We start from the raw sequence: 20,475 nt of genomic DNA on the forward strand, positions 1-20,475 counted from the left end.
TGAAAGATTATTAATCACTTAATTAAAATATTGATTTACCCTCAATTTCAAGCACGGTCAATGCCATTCGAGGCTTTGCTCGCGACTGTGGCGTTGCGTCTGTAAGGCTATAAGCTGCTTCTAGCTGGTTCCGAGTTCGGCTTTGGGTGAGGCTCTCAGTAGTCAGTTCAATTACAAGATTCGTTTTTGTTCTCCGTTTCTCTGATGGTAATCCTCTTGAATTAATCCTAAATTTCAGATTATTTCATTTCTGGGTCTTTTCTTCTTCATGGAATCCTAGTTTCATTGAGTTTTCTTTTCTCTGTCTGCTTTCTGAAAGGCTGCGAAACCCATTACCAGTCCGGTCCCCGTTTCGTGGTACCCGACCCTGTCCGTGTTTATGCTGGCCATAGGCCTCGTTCTAACTGCGTCTTTCTTCATGTAAGTCCGATCTGATCCTCGTGATCCCTTTTATTCGATCTTACATTGATTCCAATATGTTCCTCGCATTAAATCTTAGTTTTTGCTCTGTGATGCACATTTGGTTTCCTGATCTGCTCACTGGACAATTTGTGGGCACGCAATGTTGGGGAAGATTTGCATGAATCAAAGAAATTAGCCTGCACAGTTTGGATATACAGGAATCTTGGGATTGTTTAGAGCCTAGATTCATAGTTCTTAGATTAAATAGTCTTCTTTATTGATTTTCAATTGTTTATGCTAAGCCTTTTAGTATCGATATGTAGCAAAAAGCTACATGGGTATTGCATTTTTCTAAAAGTTTAGGATGGGGATCCAGATGGGTAAAAGTTGATCCTTGATAAATAGCACCACAATTGATTTGTTTAATAGGGAAATACTGCATGATGCATGTTCACTTGTCCATATCAAAAGCACATGGCATGATTACAGTAGAAAAAACGAAGCCAACTCTCATCAAACTGGAGTGTCAATACTTTTTAGAGTATTAGAAGGAATGTTGCATTGATAGCAAAAGCTGTAGCTGTAGCAATCAAGAGTAGAAAGGTTATTTTGTGTTACCTTGACCCATTTGAGCTATCTGCTATTAATGAAAGCAATGTTTTACCAAGAACGTGACACCAATAATGGCCTCGGTGGAAGGTTAATGATGACATAAACTTGTCCCGAACAAGTAAAGTGTAAGTACTTCGTAATGGCCATGTTGGTCCTGGAGTTTATGAGGAAACTTGTTTAGTTTGGAGATGCGGTGTTGCTAGCAATATCTATTGTGGAATGAAAAATTGGACTGAGATAGACAAGGAGTTGTATAAATGCAGAAGTTTCTCTCTCATTCATCTGCAATTATTGCACAGGCTTCTTGTATAGGTGTAGATGTTATGTTTTTATTGGACTTTGAAACCAAAGAATTTCATTAAAGTAAGATATGTATGTGAATGGCACGTATCATCAAGTTTGAATTTCAAGGGGTAAAATGTGTTGGTAGGCTCTAATTGAATAGAAATGACAAAAAATTGTGAGAACTGATTGCAATGTCAAACGAATTGTACTTGGTCAAGAAAGGAAAAAACAAGGCTTTAGTTATGCCTGCTTGTTGCGTGTTTTCTCAATTGTAGAAGCGAGCATAGTAAATGGTATATTTCACAAAATTTGAACTTTAAAAGTCATCACAGTAGGACTTTGTGGGCTTTGTAAGGAGTGAGGTGTGAGAGGGAGAAGGAGAGGGGGAGGGGGAGGCAGAGGAAGGCATATATTGCAGATGATGGGAGGGGTTAAGCAATTGGGCAGTGAATGCGGAGGTAGCCAACCTCCTGAAAGCTATTCTGGTGTGCTTTTTGTCTATTTTCTTTGCAATTCTCTGGTTAGACTTGTACTCTGCTAGGTAGTTTGAGTTGAGTTTTATATGCCTAGCTCAATAATGTAGGCATCTTTTCAAGAATTTTTTAAATACAAGCTTGCAATTGTATGAATACTTTGTTTTAAATTTTCCTTCCATTGGATGGAATTGAGATCAGCTTAATGTGGCCTGTGTTCTGCTTTGTAGTTCGCATTTTCAAAATAATAGTTGTTGATGTTGGCATTTAAATTCTAGACAACAGGACTTATCCAATTTTCCACGGCCATGGAAAAGTCAAAACCAGAGTGGGGTTGACTAAGTGATCTTATATCTCTATATGACAAGAAGTTGATTGCTTTGTGGGATTTAATTCTAATAATAAAAATCTTATTTTGATTCTCAAAAGACAGCATCTCACTGGGGGTTTAGCTGATCCCCTGATGGAATAAGACTTCTTGCGTATAGTACCTAAAAGAATGATTTTATTTCGACTGTCCAAATTTCTTATCCTTGAAGCATCATAATCCTGAACACTGAAGTTACTTAAAAAATTGAGTATCAAATTAATTATGACATTGTCTTACATGACCAAAATAGGTTCTTTGTCAGTGTGATGAGTTGTAATGCTTGAGTTTAATGGACTATGGTATGGATCTTATGGTGACAGTTTATCATTTTGATCCAACTTCTTTTATAAATTTATCTGTTATGCCCAGATATGAAACGACCTCATCTCGAAAAAGCCGTTCTCTTGCCAAGGAGCTGACAACTGCAGCTGTGGCATCATTCTTCTTGGTACATACCTTGTGTATTATGTTTCGCTATCAGTGGCTGAAACGATGATGGCTTTAGTCTTAATAAACTTGCACTCACGTGTCTCTGTCCTTTCCTTTGCAGGGTTTTGGGTCTTTGTTCCTCCTGCTTGCTTCTGGCGTTTATGTCTAGCTAGTCATTGAACGACAAATTGGATTACAAGTTTTGTTAAGCGGATCATTTCAAAGGATTAGTAGTTATCTTTGTTGTTAGTTTGATCTCTAAGCTATGGATTTTGTAATGCTTGAGAAGATAATGAATTGATTATACTGTTTATCTTTGAGAATCTATTCATCTATTTAGGTAACAACTAGATGCAATTTAAGCCGCAATAATCATAACTTTTAAACAGCATAACTTACTGTATTCCTTTATGTTCTTTCACGCATCCTTGCAAGGAAAAGTGGGGCAACTTTTCATAAAAGAATCTGGAGAGGGTCTGCCTCTTTCTACTATTCTCTTCATGAGATTTTCACCTGAGCTATGATTCCTGAACAAGGCATTTCTCACCCATTTGACTACCTAAATAAGTACTTTTCCATGGATGAATGAATTTAGTTAAAAATAGTTAAATATAAAGATTTTAAACTTTTATACATTGACATTTTTTAAAATGATTCATAAATATATTATTTATTTTTATAAAGGATCTTGCATTGATAATGATTAGGACAGTTCTAATGAATAAAATTATATAGAGTTTGTGATGAGTCATATCATTTATGATTTATTCTGGCAAAAAAAAAAAAATTTACTCATGACTTCTAAATAATACAACTTTTTAGAGATAAAATATATAAATGATGATTTGAATATTTCATTTATTCAAAAAAGGGGTACAATTATTAAGTATAATTGAATTTTAATAATTTTGTTTTCTATTTATAATTATTTTATATTTACCATTTAGTAATTTTATGTATATCAGGCAAATCATTATTTTTTTATTTATAATTATAATCATAATTCTCTAAATCATTCAATTGGGCCCATTCAACCAATTATTATGTGTAATTGGGATTTTACCACCAGGCTAATAAAAATAAAATCGGGCCCCTTGAATCCTCTTTCTGCTTCTGCATGATCTCGGAAAAACCAAACACAAAAAAAGTGATAATTTGAATTTAAAGTTTTTTAATTCACCATTTGAAATTTAAAAATGAGGAAAAGCGAAAGTTAATGCGACTAATAGACCCAGGCGTTAGGTTTTCAAAAGAAGGAAAAGAGGAGGAAGATAAATTTGAGGGAGGCCCCGTTCAGAAACCCTCTTAAGCTTCTCTCCTCTTCTCTCCTCTAGGGTTTTGGGCTTTACCTTCCTTCTTGTCTCCCTCGCCTTTCTCCTTTCATCTTCAATGGGCTCCGACAAGGATAACTTCAGCATGGCAGATCTCAGCTCTGGTAACTTACTGTTTCTTATTTGTTCAACTCTCTCAATTTCGCTGTTTCTTGGTTTTTTTGCACTCGCTTTTTGGTTATTCTCATGCTATTTTCTGTTGTTAATTTGCAAAGCTCTTAATGAGGAGAATCGAGCGGACCTAGTCAATGCTCTCAAGGTTGGTTTGCTTGGTTTTAATTGTTCGTTGTGCTTACTGTTGCTATATTTGGGAGATTGCTCTTTTTCTGTTATTTATACTATTTTCTTTGATAGAACATTGATTGCTTGATTTGTGAACTTAAGAGAGTTGGGTTGGTTGCTAGAATCATATGGATTATGGAGTTTTAAGCTTAGGGAAATCAAATTTTATGTCTCGGGTTGGTGTTGATTTGGTTCGTGTGGATATTTTCTTGTGCAGAATAAGATCCAGAGTCTGGCTGGGCAGCACACAGATGTTCTCGAGAGTCTGACGCCTGATGTCAGGAAGCGTGTTGAGGTTCTTAGAGAGATCCAGGCATGTCCTAGCTTTTATCACCCTCAATTTTAAAGTTTTTTGGAGTAATAGATGTAAAGCGTTTTGTTATTTGTAGATGTGATTCAGTATGTGTTACTTAATTATAAATAAGAAGGCTTTGCGTCGTGTACAAAATAACTTAATCTTTTCGATCTTATTGTGAAACACGAAGTTGATTTTAAACATTAGATTTTATTGATTGTTACCATAGTGTATTGTTGAATGAAAGCTGAATAAGAAATCTAACTAGACTGAATTTTTCACCTCCGTTTGAACTTTAAATTTGGTGACAGTAGAGTTGATGGTGATGACCAACCAAAGTATATATTTCCTTATGTTTGGGCCAGTTTCTGATGAGGAGTGACTGTCGTTCCATCACTTCATCTTATGAAAATCTTGTCCTGCAGGGTCAACATGATGAATTAGAAGCGAAATTTTTTGAGGAGAGAGCAGCTCTTGAAGCCAAATACCAAAAATTGTATCAACCATTATATACAAAGGTGCACTATACCTATTAATAAGTTGCATGCAATGTTATGAGGCTATATTGCATGTGACTGCTAATTTCTCCGCTAGTCTTGAACATTTTCTTATCAATATGGTGATTCTTAATTGTAATGAATCATCTGATATTGATGTTTTCACCTATTAACTTGTGATTAATGGATGCAGCGTTATGATATTGTAAATGGTGTTGCTGAAGTGGAAGGAGTAGCAAATGAAACTGCAGCTGATACAGAAGAGGATAAAGGTACCATATAAATGCAATGCCTTTTTCTTCTGGAAGTATTTCATTTCCTTGATGTTGTTATTATCTTGTTTAGAGAAAGGCGTGCCTGCTTTCTGGCTCACTGCTATGAAAAATAATGAAGTGTTGGCGGAGGAGGTTAGTCATTTGTATTTATTTTTCAGTTGTTATTTAAACCTCCCATGTGAGCTTCCCTGTCAAGACACAATTGTAACTGTTCTTTCACTGCTACAAATCAGATTTCTGAGCGAGATGAAGGTGCTCTCAAGTATCTCAAAGATATTAAGTGGAGCAGGATAGAAAGTCCCAAAGGATTTAAGCTTGAGTTTTACTTTGATGCTAATCCTTATTTTAAGAATTCTGTCTTGACAAAAACATATCATATGATTGATGAAGACGAGCCTATTCTGGAGAAAGCAATTGGGTAACTCTCTCCCACCCACACACGCACACACAAATCAATTGATGCTTTCACTTTATCTTCTACTCTTAATTACAATCATGTGAGAAGGCTTAGCTGAGGATGGTTTATTTTCCTTTTCATGTAGCACGGAAATTGAATGGTACCCTGGCAAGTGCTTGACGCAGAAGCTGCTTAAGAAAAAGCCCAAGAAGGGTGCAAAGAATGCTAAACCAATTACTAAAACTGAAAATTGTGAAAGTTTCTTCAATTTTTTCAACCCACCACAGGTCCCTGAAGATGATGAAGACATTGATGAAGATTTGGTATGATTGTCCTTTTTAATAATCTAGGCTAATAAATTTGACTCTTTTTCCCTTTCTTATGACCGTAGTTGAATTTTGTGAGTAGGCTGAGGAACTTCAGAATCAGATGGAACAAGACTATGACATTGGGTGAGCTTAATTACCTTGTACTTGTTTGTGAGCTGTCATATGTTTTTGTCCAATTATGTCACTCTCCTAATGTTCAAACAAAGTTTATTGACAACCAATTCCTCCCCACTTCCTTTTTTTTTTTTTTGATCTTTTTGGGCAGTTCACAAACTTGTGGCTTTCCTGATTCTTTATCATGCGTTGTTCAGGTCAACAATAAGAGACAAGATTATTCCCCATGCTGTATCGTGGTTTACTGGGGAGGCCATTCAGGGAGAGGAGTTTGGAGACCTAGAGGATGATGAAGATGAAGACATTGAAGATGATGATGAAGAGGAGGAGGAGGAGGATGAAGATGAGGATGAAGATGATGATGACAATGACGAGGAAGAAAAAACCAAGAGCAAAAAGAAGGTACTATATACTAACTGTTTTTAATATTCTTTTTTTTGCTTTGAAATCTTTCATTATTTTCTATTTTCTTTTAGAATCTGAATTGATTTTTTCTTCTCCCAACTTCCTTGTGGTGTCAAATCTGTTCGTGATGTTGATCCAGTCATCGGGCCACAAGGTATGAAATTTTGATTTGGTGGTGTTTATGTGAAATAGGTGACTTTATGCTCATTTGGCCATGCTGGCGGAGAAAAGTTGCTTTATGAAAAGAAAATCATTTTTTAAAACCTTCTATTTGTGTTTGGTCACCATACAAACTAGTTTTGAATGCTGGGATGTAGCAACATAAGCTAGGAATTGTAACTTCTGTGTTTTAGAAACTGCTAATTACTAATCTTTAGATAAAAACAGTTATGCAAATAAAAAGAGATATAAATATTTGTCTTGAACAAAATTGCTATGTGCGCATGTGTAAAGATTTCAGTGAATGCTGAACCACATTATCAGAAAAAGGAAGAAATTTGGCTGCACTGCTAACCTTAGTCTTACACAAGACATGCAAGATCTAGTGCTGACTATGTATTATTTCCATTTCCATTTACATTTATTCATATAATGCTATATGTAGCACAACCCATATGGCTGACTTTAGTAGGATAAAGCTTGTTGTCATCGTTTCATAATGCTGTATGTGGATTATGCATCCATATATTCCATGGCATGATGGAGTTTTGAACTTGCGACCTACATTTTGGTTTTATCTTTCAGAAGAGTGGAAGACCACAGGTTGGAGGACAGCTGGGTGAGCAACCTCCAGAATGCAAACAGCAGTAGAGGGGGTTTTTTTTTTTTTTCCCGTCAGCTGAGATTTGCTCTGTGGGTCTGATGCTGGTGGTGCTGAAAATATGGGTGTCAGGCAGGTTTGGATGGTACTTCTATTCATTGTTCTTCCAAAATATTTATATGTCTGAATGGTTTTGAGAGTTCCTTTCAGTTTTTGTCCCTATCCCCATGGAGAGAAATGTGGTAATATAATATATAGTCAGGGATGTCATCTGCTATATGCTGGAAATTTGTATCTCGGATGCTTCAGAAAGATATTATTTATTATTCTAGCCTTTGCAATCAGCTGCAGCTGTGTGCGCGTGTGTAAATGTCTTTTCCTTCTCTTAAATTACACTTTTTTGTCATCAGCATTATAATACCCTATTAACCAAGATAATTAGCATATAACCTTTAAGAACAATGTTCAAGTTTACCCAAAAAAGGTGGAGAGAAAGTGACCTAACTTTCATTCGATTCAATTTTAAATCTTTCTTGCACACCTGAAACACGTGTTGTCATTGTCATGTTTCAAAATCAATGTCTTCATTAATCAATATAAATATAAGTAGTCAATATCAATATTTAATATGTCAATATGAGGTTTATAGCAAGTCTGTTTACAAGTCTACGTGATTTTGTTTATAATGGAGGGGGATAATTTACATGAGAATTGGAAGACATTGATTTGGATGGGGAAAAAAATTGTCTAACTTGTTACAAAAATTTGGACATTGCAATTGTGTTTGGTTAAATGAAATCTGATAAGAATAACGAGAAAAAAACTAATGAAAAAATATGTTATGCTTGTAGTGTGAATGTATATCAAAAAAATTTTTTAATGCCAAAATCGGTCTGAATAATTTTTTCCCCCCTAATATGAGAAGGTTTGAACCTTTCATCTTTATTCTCGCCCACGCTTGACCAAGTTGACCTATATTGGTGAGAATAATTTTTATCATGATTATACATAATGAAAAGGAAAATCGTTTCTTGCGTATGCCCAAGACAACGCTCAAGATGAAAGTGAGAAGTATGCCCCCCCAGCCAAGTATTTGCAAGTGAAAACTCATTTCTATATATTAGTTTTTTATTTTTTATTTTATTTTTTGCACAGATATCTTCTTATAAAGGGTAATTTTATTGGATAAACAGTTGAATATTAAAATATAAGTGTGCATTTGATTTTTAATTTGTCAAAAGTTAGTTTGATGAAAGTTCATTTGGTAAAAATTAATTTAATAAAAGTCAGTTGTTGTAACGAAATTTATATTTGGAGATATTTTTTTAAAAGTTAGTTTGACAAAATGAAAATTGTTTGGATTAATAAAAATTTATGCTTTTGAAATGTGCTTTTTAATTTGTAATGATAAAAAAGATATTGATTATGATAATTTGTAATTTTTATTATACAAATATAATATATTAAAAGTGTTTAAAAATGTGAAGCAAATTTAAAATGACATAAAATTTAAAATGTTAAATAATAAGAATAAAAAATATAAAATTTAATATTGAAAAAGTTTATGTAATAGATAGTTAAATATTCATTAATATTGAATAGTTATATAATTAATGGTTGGATCTGTAATATATAATTTGATCTTTAATAAAATTCTGAACTCTATTCATCTTTCTATCAAAAGCTACGCTTGAAATTACATTTAAAATTGTTGATGAAAATACATGGTCATCATTATCATCATTAGTGCTAAACATATTTTCATCCTTAAAATGCCTAAAGTTAGAATCAGTTTTAAATTTTCTTCTAATTTGGTGGGGTACTATTTCAAAATTTTCCCCAACAAACTTTAAGCCTTATTTGGCAATTTTTCCAAGGAGATTATTAATTTATTATATCATTCTCTCCCTTCTTCCTCGTCGGTGATGCACTGACAAAGTAAGAGATGACTCGTGCTTTTCCTTTACTTTTCTTCTCCTCCCCGTCACATTGGTTTCAATTCTATCGTTAGCAGGCGTGTTTCCTCATCAGTGGAAAGTCATCCACTCCCCTTCCCTCTGTTGTTCGTTCGTTTCTGTCTAGTGCTATAGCTTAATGTCTTTTTATTCTTCACTATTCCGTGGCTGAAAGAGAAATAGAGAGTGATACACACACAGAAGAGAGAATAAGGAGATGAGTTTTGAAACACACCATGTAACACCCTCAAATTTATAAACCTATTTTTCGTAAATTATTAATTCAATAAATTATTTTTTTCATTGAACCCTTATCATACCCTTATCATGGTAGAAAAATTTTTAACATGGTACATCCAAGACAATATACCACAGGTTTTAAAATATCTCAAAAAGCAATTAGAACCATGAGGGACAGACAAGATCCTCATAACATGATATTTAAATCAGGTCATGAATCAAGAGGGACAAACATAATCCTCTTGGTCATATAAATGCATTTAATAAAAAGGATTAGAGTTTACATGTTATCAAAATAAGAAATGTCCTAGGTTGGCACAAGATACATTGTATAATCCAAATTAAGAGGCAACGTAAAAGATGGTGTCTCATACATCAAAGTTATGCCTCTGGTGCTTTCTCGACTGGACTCGCTTCTGTAAAAATATTAATCACGGGGAATGAGACTTAAAAGTCCCAATAATCAAAAATTAATATGTAATGATGCATGCGGTTGTAACTAATCATGCGATTGCTAAGTAGGCACACAAAACATTTAACCGAACAATATTTTCAAACAAACCGAACAAGTATTTAATCTGCATGACTACATCTTATATCCTCCTTTTGCCATGCTCAGACGCCAAATCACTCGACCAAAGGTGAGTTGTACCAAGCGACATGCCACTCATTGGGTCCAATGAGGGCTTACCACGTGATAATAATTAACCGAACAGAAATTCCATTAACACCATACATTAAAATACCCTGACAAGTCATGCATCATTCAAATATCCAAACAAAAATATATCCGAACAATAATATCTCATCATGATAAACAAAAATAAATTTTTAACCCACTTGGCAATAATTTCAAACAAATATATACAGTATTTATTTTCAATAATTCATAATTTTTCCAAACAATAAAACAACACAACCATTCACAAACACACCCATCACAACACATTAATAATGGTTACCTTGTGTCTTGAATAACAAGTTCCCTTCACAACTCCTTTTTCACCACTATCTTTGTCAATATAATCTACATAATTATTTCACAATACTATATATTAATTTTACATTAAAATAAATAACTCTAATTTAAAGAGTTAGAAAGTCTTAGATCTATAATCCATATTAACACTAATTTGAGATTTATGACTCATTTAACTTCTCAAATTCTTTTTCAAAATTCTTGTACCCTAATAAACTATTTTTAAGCCTCAAATCACTTCTAGTATCACAATTTCATCCTTCTATATTCTAAAAATTCCAAAAATAAATTAAAAATTTTATAATTATCCTAAAGCCTTAAATCACCTTTCTATAACCTCAAAAATACCTATTCATACTTAAATAAATATTTAATAATCATAGTTTCATCCCTACATCTCAGATTCAACGTAAATTCAACCATATCGATCTAGATTTTAACTCAAAAATTCTTAAACATGAGTTTCAATCTCAAGAAAATATTTTATAATATTTATTATATCCCTAAGAGCTTTAACCTATATTTTTAATCCATCATATCATTAGATTAACTATCCTATAGAAAAATTCTAATTAGAATATTTACTCTATCCTACAAAATAATCATATCACTAGAAAGCTAATAATATTTAAAAAATAACTATAAAATTAATTTTTGTAATTAAATAAATTTTTAAATGCTAATCTAAAAGAAAGTTAGAACATACCTAAAAAAAATAATCCCCCCTTACGAGAAAACGCAGAGCAACATGAGAAGAAGAGAGAAAAATAATATAAAAATAAGATTGTAGGTCCCAAAATTATATATAAAAAAATATAGGTCTGAATTTAATTATTCAAACCTTTGGGTCATTACTTGTAATTTTTACAAATTATATCTTGGACCCTTAGTAGCAATTTTTACAAATTACATAAAAGTTTCTTCCTGCCTCCTCCCTGATGCGCGTCGCTCCTTTATACATAAGGAGCATTTTTCTCTTCCCACATCTGACCGATATGGGACTTCTACAGTTTCCCCTCTCTTTTTTTTTACTTTCTTCTCTTTTTTTTAACTCACACACACACATAAATTTTTTTATCATATTATTATTTTCAAATAACCTCAAATAATATAAATTCTTATTATTATCATTTTTTAAAATAAAACTTAAATTTCATAAATTTTTTTATCTAAAAATTAGGATGTTACACACTGACTCCTAAGCCTGAGCACAAAAAGACAAAACTCACGAGGGGGTATCATGATCATTTAAAATAGTAGGTATCAATAATTAATGCTTGCATGCTCAAAGTTCGTTTCAAAAGCTACAAGGCAGAGCTTTTGAATTTTTCCATTTCATTCCATTCTCAAAGTCCTTTTTAAAAGTCAATTTTTGATGATAAATGAATCCCAAACAACATTTGACTTTTTAAAAGTAAAAAGCAGCTTTCTAATGCCAAACATAGAGAAACCAAACACACCTTAAATACATTTCTCAATAAAAATCCAAACCTTATTTATCATGTTGTGAGATATTATTTCCTTCTATTATACCTAATTTCTTTTAGTTTCTATTTGCGAGTTTATGGTGAAGGTGGCATCTCAATGAGGGTTTAAAAGCCTATTAAAAAAATAGATTTTGAAATACAAATTAGGAGGTTATGCTTTTTAAAGATTAATAAATAGGTGAATTATTTTTTTCAGATGAATTTTTCATATTATTTTCAATATAATTTTGATGGAATAACACATTCAAATAGCCTTTTGAGTGTCTGGATCTCATGATGCCTCTAGAGCAAGAATTCCCAATATAAATGTAGAACTTTGTCATTTCATTGGAGAAGGATATCTTTAGTACCAAAGTTCATGAAAGTAATACCATGGGAAAGGAAACTCATAGCTTAGGCCAATTGAAAGAACTTGAGAATGAGATGACTCAATCCAAAATGTGACATAGATAAGCCCAAGGGCGCATTTTGTTGCCATCAAAGGCTCTGCTCAACATATCAAAGCAGTGCTCAAGGACCTAACCATCATTCATCTAAAAGAAAAGGCACTTTGGTAGAAATATGTGTTCATGTGGACAATAATGGATCCAAGATCCTGTTAGTGGGGTTAAATTATTCCCACTAATTCCAAACTCTAATAATTTTTTTGTTCATGGAGTGAAATGTCTATCTGAGTTTTATGTGCAGGTAAGTAATTAACCTGACTACTAGAGATGATGTTATGCAACATCCTCAAAGGGATATTATTGAGCAAGCTAGGTTGCTTTTATTCAGAGGGAGAAATGTTTATCTGAGTTTGTCTCTATGGGAATTGGCTTTCCTCCACTGAAGTGGAAGAAACATTATAAATCTAGACCATTAAATTAAATTAGATGGTTTGAATTTAAGTACGGATTAATTTGTATCATGAAAATTTAATATGAGCTGTTCATATTTACAATGGAAGGAAAACACAATGGAGAAAAACCAAATTCACGTGCAAGAAATCTAATTACTGTGCTCGTTTTCTAGCCACTAAGGCTTTGGATGGGATGAGAATTTTTTGTACACTTAATCTCACCTTATTGTAAAAAAGTAGTAGATGATGAGAGGAAGTTAACTCATATTGACTCATTTATAATCTCCTATGATTAATGGATCTGTTTGCATTCTAATATATATATATATATATATAGCCAAATACTCATAACACAGATCCATATGGCTCTATTGTTTCTTGGGTGTTCTAAAAATTGGAAGCTGAGATACAAGAGCTGCCTCATTCCTTTTATGTAAAAAATAGATGTATAACTGTGTCATCAAAATCATTGGGTATACACCCACACACTAAATCTACATCAAGATAGATTGCTTGTGCAAATTGATTAATTTGAATGTTTTTTATTGTTCTTTTGGTCAATAAAAAAATGAATAATACACAGTAAAAATATTTTAGTTATAAATTAAAAATGATGAAAGTTTTAAAAGAAGTAAATTTGGATCAAATACACTACCACAATAAATTTGTTAAATACCCTTGTCTGTATTATTACACTTATCTTTTAAGGTTATTGCATACTTTAAGCATTAATAAAGTAAATGTAATAATTATATAAAAAATGACATACTTTACTAAATATGCCCCTTACTTAATGTCTGGAAAAATATTATAATATTATAAATAATAAATTATTCTAAAATAAAATAAGAAAGTGTTATTAAGTAATGTTTTAGAATTCTGAAAATACTTATAATAAAGTAAAACAATTATTTTGAAAAAAATATAATAATTAGGAAGACATAACAAGAATTTTTTTCGAGCAAATTAAATAACAGAGAATTAAATTTTAAGATTTAAGAAAGATTTGTCCTCAACCCAAATTAAAAAAAGAAAATAAAAGAATTTGAGGAGGGTCATGTATTTCTAAGGAGCGCGAAACGAAAAGGAGAGTGGTATCAGAATTCACTACATTGAGAGAGTGTGAAGAAGAAGAAGGAGGGAGGGGATTAGTGTCATGGAGACTCCACAGCAAGGAGTGGTGAAGAAGAAGGAGACAAGGGGTCGCAAACCGAAGCCCAAGGAGGAGAAGAAGGACGACCAGCACCAACATTCCAAGACCCCTAAAGAGCCCAAGAAATCTCACCCTCCTCCCTCTGTCGATGACAAGTACACTCAATGGAAGTCCCTCGTCCCTGTCCTATATGACTGGCTTGCTAATCACAACCTCGTTTGGCCCTCTCTCTCTTGCCGGTCTCTCTCTCCCCCTCTCTATCTCTAGGGTTTTGCTTTTATTTCCTCCTCATTCTGGGGTTTTTCTTCTTTGTCGCGATACCTATTTTTTCTGCACTAATTTTGAGCGACTTTCGAGCCTCAATTCCATTTTTTTCATTCCTAGACGTATGTCTGATACTTGATGTGCTACTACTGTTGAACTATTCTTAAACCCATAGGTGGGGTCCTCAGCTCGAGCAAGCTACTTACAAGAATCGCCAGCGTCTCTACCTCTCTGAACAGGTAAGTCTCAATCTTAAAGTTTGTGCATCTGTATTCCATCTAATTGAAATGTGTGGGCTGATGTAGTTGGAGCTTCCTTTGAGTTGCATTGCATAATCTCCTTTTGGGGGGGGGGGTTTCTGAATATGTATTCGTTTCTTTTATTTCCTTTACTGAAATGGAAATATCCCATTCTGTTTATAGACTGATGGTAGTGTTCCAAACACACTCGTCATCGCAAACTGCGAGGTTGTGAAGCCTAGGGTTGCAGCTGCGGAGCACATTTCACAGGTGACTTATTATTAAGTGATCCCTCTTATCTTAGCTTTCACAATTATGTTTGGGAGGCAATTAAGCTGCAAGAAATTGATGGCTTTTTGTTTCTTTCAGTTTAATGAGGAGACGCGGTCACCATTTGTGAAGAAGTATAAGACCATCATACATCCGGGAGAGGTAAATATTATTCACACTGATGGACAAGTTAAAAACAGCGTACTTTGATACTATGTGTTAATATAAATGATGGATTGGAACACTTTTGGCTCCCCACTCCTTGTCCTTGCCCAAAACCCTATTTGAGATCATTAGTCTCCTGTGGTTTTGTTGAAGGCAAAACCCAGAATTTCCACACATTTTTTTCTGTTCATCCCCTGAAATGGCTTTATCAAAAAGATTTTCCAAATGTTTTTTCAAAGAAAAAAAATTCAGAGAACCTAAAAGCAAACATCTAAAGAAATGAACTTTACCTGACTTTTGTCCTTGTTTGAAGGTTTTGACAATTTATCTTTATAACTATATTACTTTGATATATACGCTTTGTGCCTATGGATCCTTTAACTTTCGTGGCTTGAATCCCCCCCCCCCCAAGATGTTGATGTTTATGACACTGACCTCCAGGCATCACTTTGCAGGTTAATAGAATTCGGGAATTGCCAACAAATTCTAAGATAGTAGCTACTCATACTGATAGCCCTGATGTAAAAATCCATTGTTTACTCGTGTATTTATTAAATCTGATTATTATAAATGATTTCCTCGTTGTATGGTTTCATAACAAGTGAATAAACGATAATCAGGTCCTCATTTGGGATGTTGAAACTCAGCCCAATCGTCATGCTGTCCTTGGAGCAACAAACTCTCGTCCAGATCTGGTATGGTCTAATATTACTCTTAATTACACACTCTTTCGTCTATTTGAATTCTGTCCATTTTTATTATCTTATGGAAGAAGGAAGCAGATTATGCTCTTGCATCCCTTTATTTTGGGGAATATGCGTGACTCTTCCACTAAAGTAGGATATTTCATTATGTGTTGTTGACTTGAATTGTCAGATGCTAACCTTAATTAATGGCTTCTGGGATAAATTTTCTGATCCTTTCTTCTAATATATGAAATCTGAGGCTATTAACATAGCAGTGGGGAAGCAATGTTGGGGCTGAAACATGGGATGCAGTTGACATACTTGGAAATGGCTAGTAGGATTTGACCTTTTCACTTTGAATCAAGTGACGCATTTCATTTGTCCCTGCTCCCCAATCATATATTGTCAAAGAAACTCCCAAGGAAACAATTTTGTTGTTTCTGTTATTTTTATTTTGTTGGCTGGCATGATTGCTATATATCAGAGTCTTCGTCTTGCAGATATTGACGGGACATCAAGATAATGCTGAATTTGCTCTTGCAATGTGCCCAACTGAACCCTATGTTCTTTCTGGAGGTTGGCATAGTTTTTAATATTTTCTTTAAATAATTAGGCTCTGAAACTGCTGCTCTTGCAATGTGCCTAACTGAACCCTATGTTATTTCTGTAGGTTGGCATAGTTTTTAATATTTTCTTTAAATAATTAGGCTCTGAAACTACTTATTTCTTGAAATAATTTTATATAGTTGTCCTAGCCACAATTATAGGAGTAAAAATTGTGATCAACTGTTGGTGAATATCAACAGTGATCTTGCAATGTGATTTGATGAACTGTGGTTTCTGCTGGCTGAATTACATTTTTTGTGTTCCTCTTGCTCTTGTTCTGTCCTGAAACATGTAAAGTAGCAAATGTTGAAGTTTCTTATATTTTTGTAGTTTGTCATGGAATTGTTTCTAAAATGAACTGAATTTGATCTTTGTGGGTATACTGTCTGAAAGAAATAAGTGGCATTTCAGGTAAGGATAAATCAGTGGTTTTGTGGAGTATTCAGGACCATATATCATCTGCTGCCACAGACCCAAAATCTACTGAGTCAAAACAGAACTCCAAATCTGGGGAAGGCAATGACAAAGCTACTGATGGACCATCTGTTGGACCACGAGGCATCTTTCATGGGCATGAGGATACTGTTGAAGATGTGACTTTTTGTCCTTTTAGGTAAATTTTGTACTAATTATCAAGTGCATATCTTTTCATTCCTTTAGGTAATTTTTGTACTAATTATCAAGGGACTATCCTTTTGTCCTTAAAGGACACTGTTTTCCTTTGATTACACTCTATGAAGTGGTTATCCTCGTTCCTTTTCATTCATATTAACATTTAAACTTCCGCTTTCAATGAGCTAGTTCTTCCAGATGAATTTTTGTAAGTATAGCGGAGGGAGAAAACTTCTGTTCTGAATGTGTTATCTAGTCCCCTTTTTGGACTAACTTGAAAAAAATTAGGAGGGGGAGGGTTGGACAAAATTCCCTTGAAATCTCTTGAATTATAAAGTCTCTCTCTCTCTCTCTCACACACACGCAGAGATTGGGCCATGTGTATTTTGCACTTTATTAGCAGCAGGAACTATATTTTTAGGTTTATTAGTTTGCCTTCTCATCCTGACGTCTTTATAATCATGTTGAAGCGCACAGGAGTTCTGTAGTGTTGGAGATGATTCTTGCCTCATATTATGGGATGCACGCGTTGGCACTGGTCCTGTTGTGAAGGTTTTTTTCTCTTTACTTTAATCATGTATGTAATTGTTTTGTTATTCTGGATGAGGTGTATTTCTTGGTGGATTATAAAGTCAGAACCTATTTTTTCTATTAAAAAAAAAGAATTTCTTACAAAGTGAATTACAGTGAGTATATCCATCCTGTGTTTTTAAATCACTGAAAAATTGCATTTATATTTGTTAAGATGTTGGCTTACAGAACCTTTCTCTTTTGAATGCTCATCATGGTGACAGCTCGTTTTGCCCTTTCCTTTTTTTCTTTTCCTATTTGGTTCCCTACTAACTTGGTGGCAGGTTGAAAAAGCTCATAATGCTGATCTCCACTGTGTTGACTGGAATCCCAATGATGTTAATCTTATTCTAACTGGGTATGTTCTGCTGCTGTATGTTCCCCCTTATCAATAGTTCATTAATTTGTTTAGTACAAACTTGCAATTCAGTATAAGTGCTCTCTGTGTTTTAGCATTATAAGCAAGTTGTTTGAGTATGATGTCCTCATTTGACCTTGTCATGATATCTCTCCAGGTCAGCAGATAATTCTGTTCGCATGTTTGACCGGCGTAATCTTACCTCTAATGGTGTTGGGTCACCTATCCATAAATTTGAGGGTCACAAAGCTGCTGTTCTTTGTGTTCAGGTGATTGTGGATGTGGTGGCATTTGCTATTCATTCTGCATACGTTAGGGCTAGTTCTGGTTCTGCTGCAACATATGTTGACTAGTTTCTTTTTTTTTATGTGTTTTTTAGTGGTCTCCGGACAAATCATCTGTATTTGGAAGTTCTGCAGAAGATGGTCTCTTAAACATTTGGGATTATGATAAGGTGCCGTTTCAATCTGGTTCTGAATCTCATTACTTTCAGGTGGATTGCCTGAGATGAAGATGGTGCTTATCTCAACATCTTTTGCTTTTGTTCTGTAATTCAGATTGGTAAGAAAACAGAACGAACAGGAAAATCACATGGCTCTCCTGGTTTGTTGTTCCAACATGCTGGCCATAGGTAAACATGAATTTACTTTAGTTAGCCTTCTCATTCACCTCAACTTGTAGTTGTGACCATTGATATTACTTTTTAACCTTTTAGTATATCTACTTTGAAATTAGGATGTAAAAAATGATTTCTTAAATCTCCTTATGTTGTCATTATCTTTTCATTAATCTCATGTAGCTCCACAATTGTTTTTCCTTGACCATTTATGTTACTCTTTCCGGTCTTTATTATAAGATACTTTTAACTGTTGCATTTTAAGAAACGTTAGTTTTTTTTTTCTTAATAATATAAAAAATGATATGTTCTTTTATTTTTACTTTTGGCTTTAAATAATAATACACTTACATTAAATACGTTTTCGCTAATCAAAAAAGGATTTAATTGAAAAGAGTAGTTTAATTATTACAAAGTGTCCCACATTTTGGATGAAAAATTATTTCTAAAAGGTGTCCTACAAATAGGGCTGGAGGGAGTATTTATTACTATGACTTTATATTTATCTTTAAAATTTCCGTTTTTATAGACATTTTTTATTATGTGCCTATATGTGGTCGGTCTTTTTGTATATTGGCATCAATGTAGTAATAAAATTTTCATGTTATTTTCAGACTGTTCATCATCTCGTTTTTGTTGTCCACAGACTCATTATGATTGTAATATTTACTCATTTCGGTTGCTGCAAATTTGTAATGTTAACACCTGACGTGTTCTTCAAAAAATCAGCATATTGAACGCACCAAGCTAGTTTGTCTTATATTCCTTTTCAAGTCATCTGTAGTTAGTCTCATAATTTCTTTCTTTTCATATGAATTTTTAGTCTAACGTTAAAGGCTACCTGGTAAATGCTATCGGATGTTTTTTCAAGGATACAATAGAAACAGAATTTTAAATTGTGTTAACCTTTTGTTTTGTTGAAAATATTTGCTAGACCTTGTTCTGTACCACCTTTTCTTGTCTTGTTCCATGTAATGAAGTTTGTACTGCTATGCAGAGACAAGGTTGTTGACTTCCACTGGAACGCATATGACCCATGGACAATTGTAAGTGTGTCTGACGACTGTGACAGTACTGGTGGAGGGGGAACATTGCAGGTATGAATCTTTTTCCTCATCCATTAATTGAGTATGCAGACCTTTATTTTCTTTTTAATCATATAATTGAACGAGCAATTTGCGGAAAGATCAACTAGTTTAGTTCTTGTGTTCATCTGTGGTCAGATAATGTAATTTTGTGATATGCTGACTAACATTCATCTTTAGGGTTAACCTTTTAGTTAGATCAAAACACTTTCTGCTGGGATTTGATATCAGAAAATGTAGGAAATGTCTCCCCTTGATAATTTCTGTGAAATCTGTTGGGTTTCTTGCATGTGATGTTTGCCATCTGCAAGATGTTTCATGACCATTGCAAAAATAAGTAAAAATTACTTCGGTCTGAAATTTATGTGAAATGTTAAATGATTTGTGCAGATATGGCGCATGAGTGACTTGATCTATCGACCAGAAGAGGAGGTTTTGGCAGAGCTTGAGAAATTCAAGGCTCATGTTGTGGAGTGTGCCTCCAAGTCTGAAAAGTGATGACACAGATGTTGTAGGCAGTGACTTGTTTCTGACTTGTCTGTGGTCTGAATGTATCATTGTATCATCATTGTAGCAGCTATTGTAATTTATGTTCATCTATTACTGCATTTGTTGTGATGTTTGTTTTGGTTCTAGAAAACACCCAGATAGAAAAACCCAAGTGGGGGGGGGGGGAGTCTTAGGTTGGAACATAGAACAATGAGGGATTTGATAGTGTTTAATTCAAGTTTGGATGATCATCATTTCGGAGATTATGAAAACCCTTGACTGGTCCTCGTGGCTCCTAAATTGTTTGTGTTGGCTGATAAATAAATTGTTTAGGTCACAGTCCCTTTTTAAAGGTTTTGTCATTGATGGAGTACAATGACTTGGCAATTTATGTAGTCAATCTTATCTAGAGATAAGGTTTGTTATTTTTGTTGTCCAGTCCCTTTCAACCTTCAAATGGGGAGTGAAAAGGTCAAATATTTTAACGATGGGGACTTGCTGACTCTGATATTTTAGTAGTTGGGACGCTGGAGAAGGTGGTGTTAGCAGGCATGCATGTTGCTGGCAATGATGGTTATAGTGTTGGCAATGAAGATGGTAGTAATTG

At 34.0% G+C, this 20,475-nt stretch overlaps 3 protein-coding genes across 3 annotated transcripts; all 3 read left to right on the forward strand.

Annotated features, from left to right (window-relative positions):
• The first annotated feature begins 57 nt into the window (after positions 1-57).
• Positions 58-2,884, forward strand: LOC129320528 (uncharacterized). Its single transcript, XM_054966029.1, has 4 exons — positions 58-207; positions 320-420; positions 2,512-2,590; positions 2,693-2,884. The coding sequence occupies exons 1-4, from the start codon at positions 205-207 to the stop codon at positions 2,738-2,740; spliced, it is 231 nt and encodes a 76-aa protein (XP_054822004.1). The 5' UTR covers positions 58-204; the 3' UTR covers positions 2,741-2,884.
• A 944-nt stretch (positions 2,885-3,828) lies between these two features.
• Positions 3,829-7,600, forward strand: LOC129321104 (nucleosome assembly protein 1;2-like). Its single transcript, XM_054966838.1, has 12 exons — positions 3,829-4,006; positions 4,118-4,161; positions 4,402-4,497; positions 4,905-4,997; positions 5,170-5,248; positions 5,322-5,383; positions 5,485-5,669; positions 5,794-5,971; positions 6,057-6,100; positions 6,289-6,493; positions 6,636-6,650; positions 7,241-7,600. Exons 1-12 carry the CDS (start codon positions 3,961-3,963, stop codon positions 7,304-7,306), a joined length of 1,113 nt encoding a protein of 370 aa, XP_054822813.1. The 5' UTR covers positions 3,829-3,960; the 3' UTR covers positions 7,307-7,600.
• A 6,238-nt stretch (positions 7,601-13,838) lies between these two features.
• Positions 13,839-20,230, forward strand: LOC129320931 (WD-40 repeat-containing protein MSI4). Its single transcript, XM_054966614.1, has 15 exons — positions 13,839-14,147; positions 14,348-14,411; positions 14,595-14,681; positions 14,781-14,843; positions 15,302-15,367; positions 15,467-15,541; positions 16,033-16,108; positions 16,550-16,751; positions 17,221-17,302; positions 17,605-17,678; positions 17,836-17,947; positions 18,058-18,132; positions 18,236-18,309; positions 19,292-19,391; positions 19,770-20,230. The coding sequence occupies exons 1-15, from the start codon at positions 13,912-13,914 to the stop codon at positions 19,875-19,877; spliced, it is 1,494 nt and encodes a 497-aa protein (XP_054822589.1). The 5' UTR covers positions 13,839-13,911; the 3' UTR covers positions 19,878-20,230.
• Positions 20,231-20,475: the final 245 nt, after the last annotated feature.

The sequence above is a fragment of the Prosopis cineraria genome, unplaced genomic scaffold (assembly GCF_029017545.1).
Source record: "Prosopis cineraria cultivar Desert tree isolate PC_DT_omini unplaced genomic scaffold, ASM2901754v1 PC9, whole genome shotgun sequence".
NCBI lineage: Eukaryota > Viridiplantae > Streptophyta > Magnoliopsida > Fabales > Fabaceae > Prosopis > Prosopis cineraria.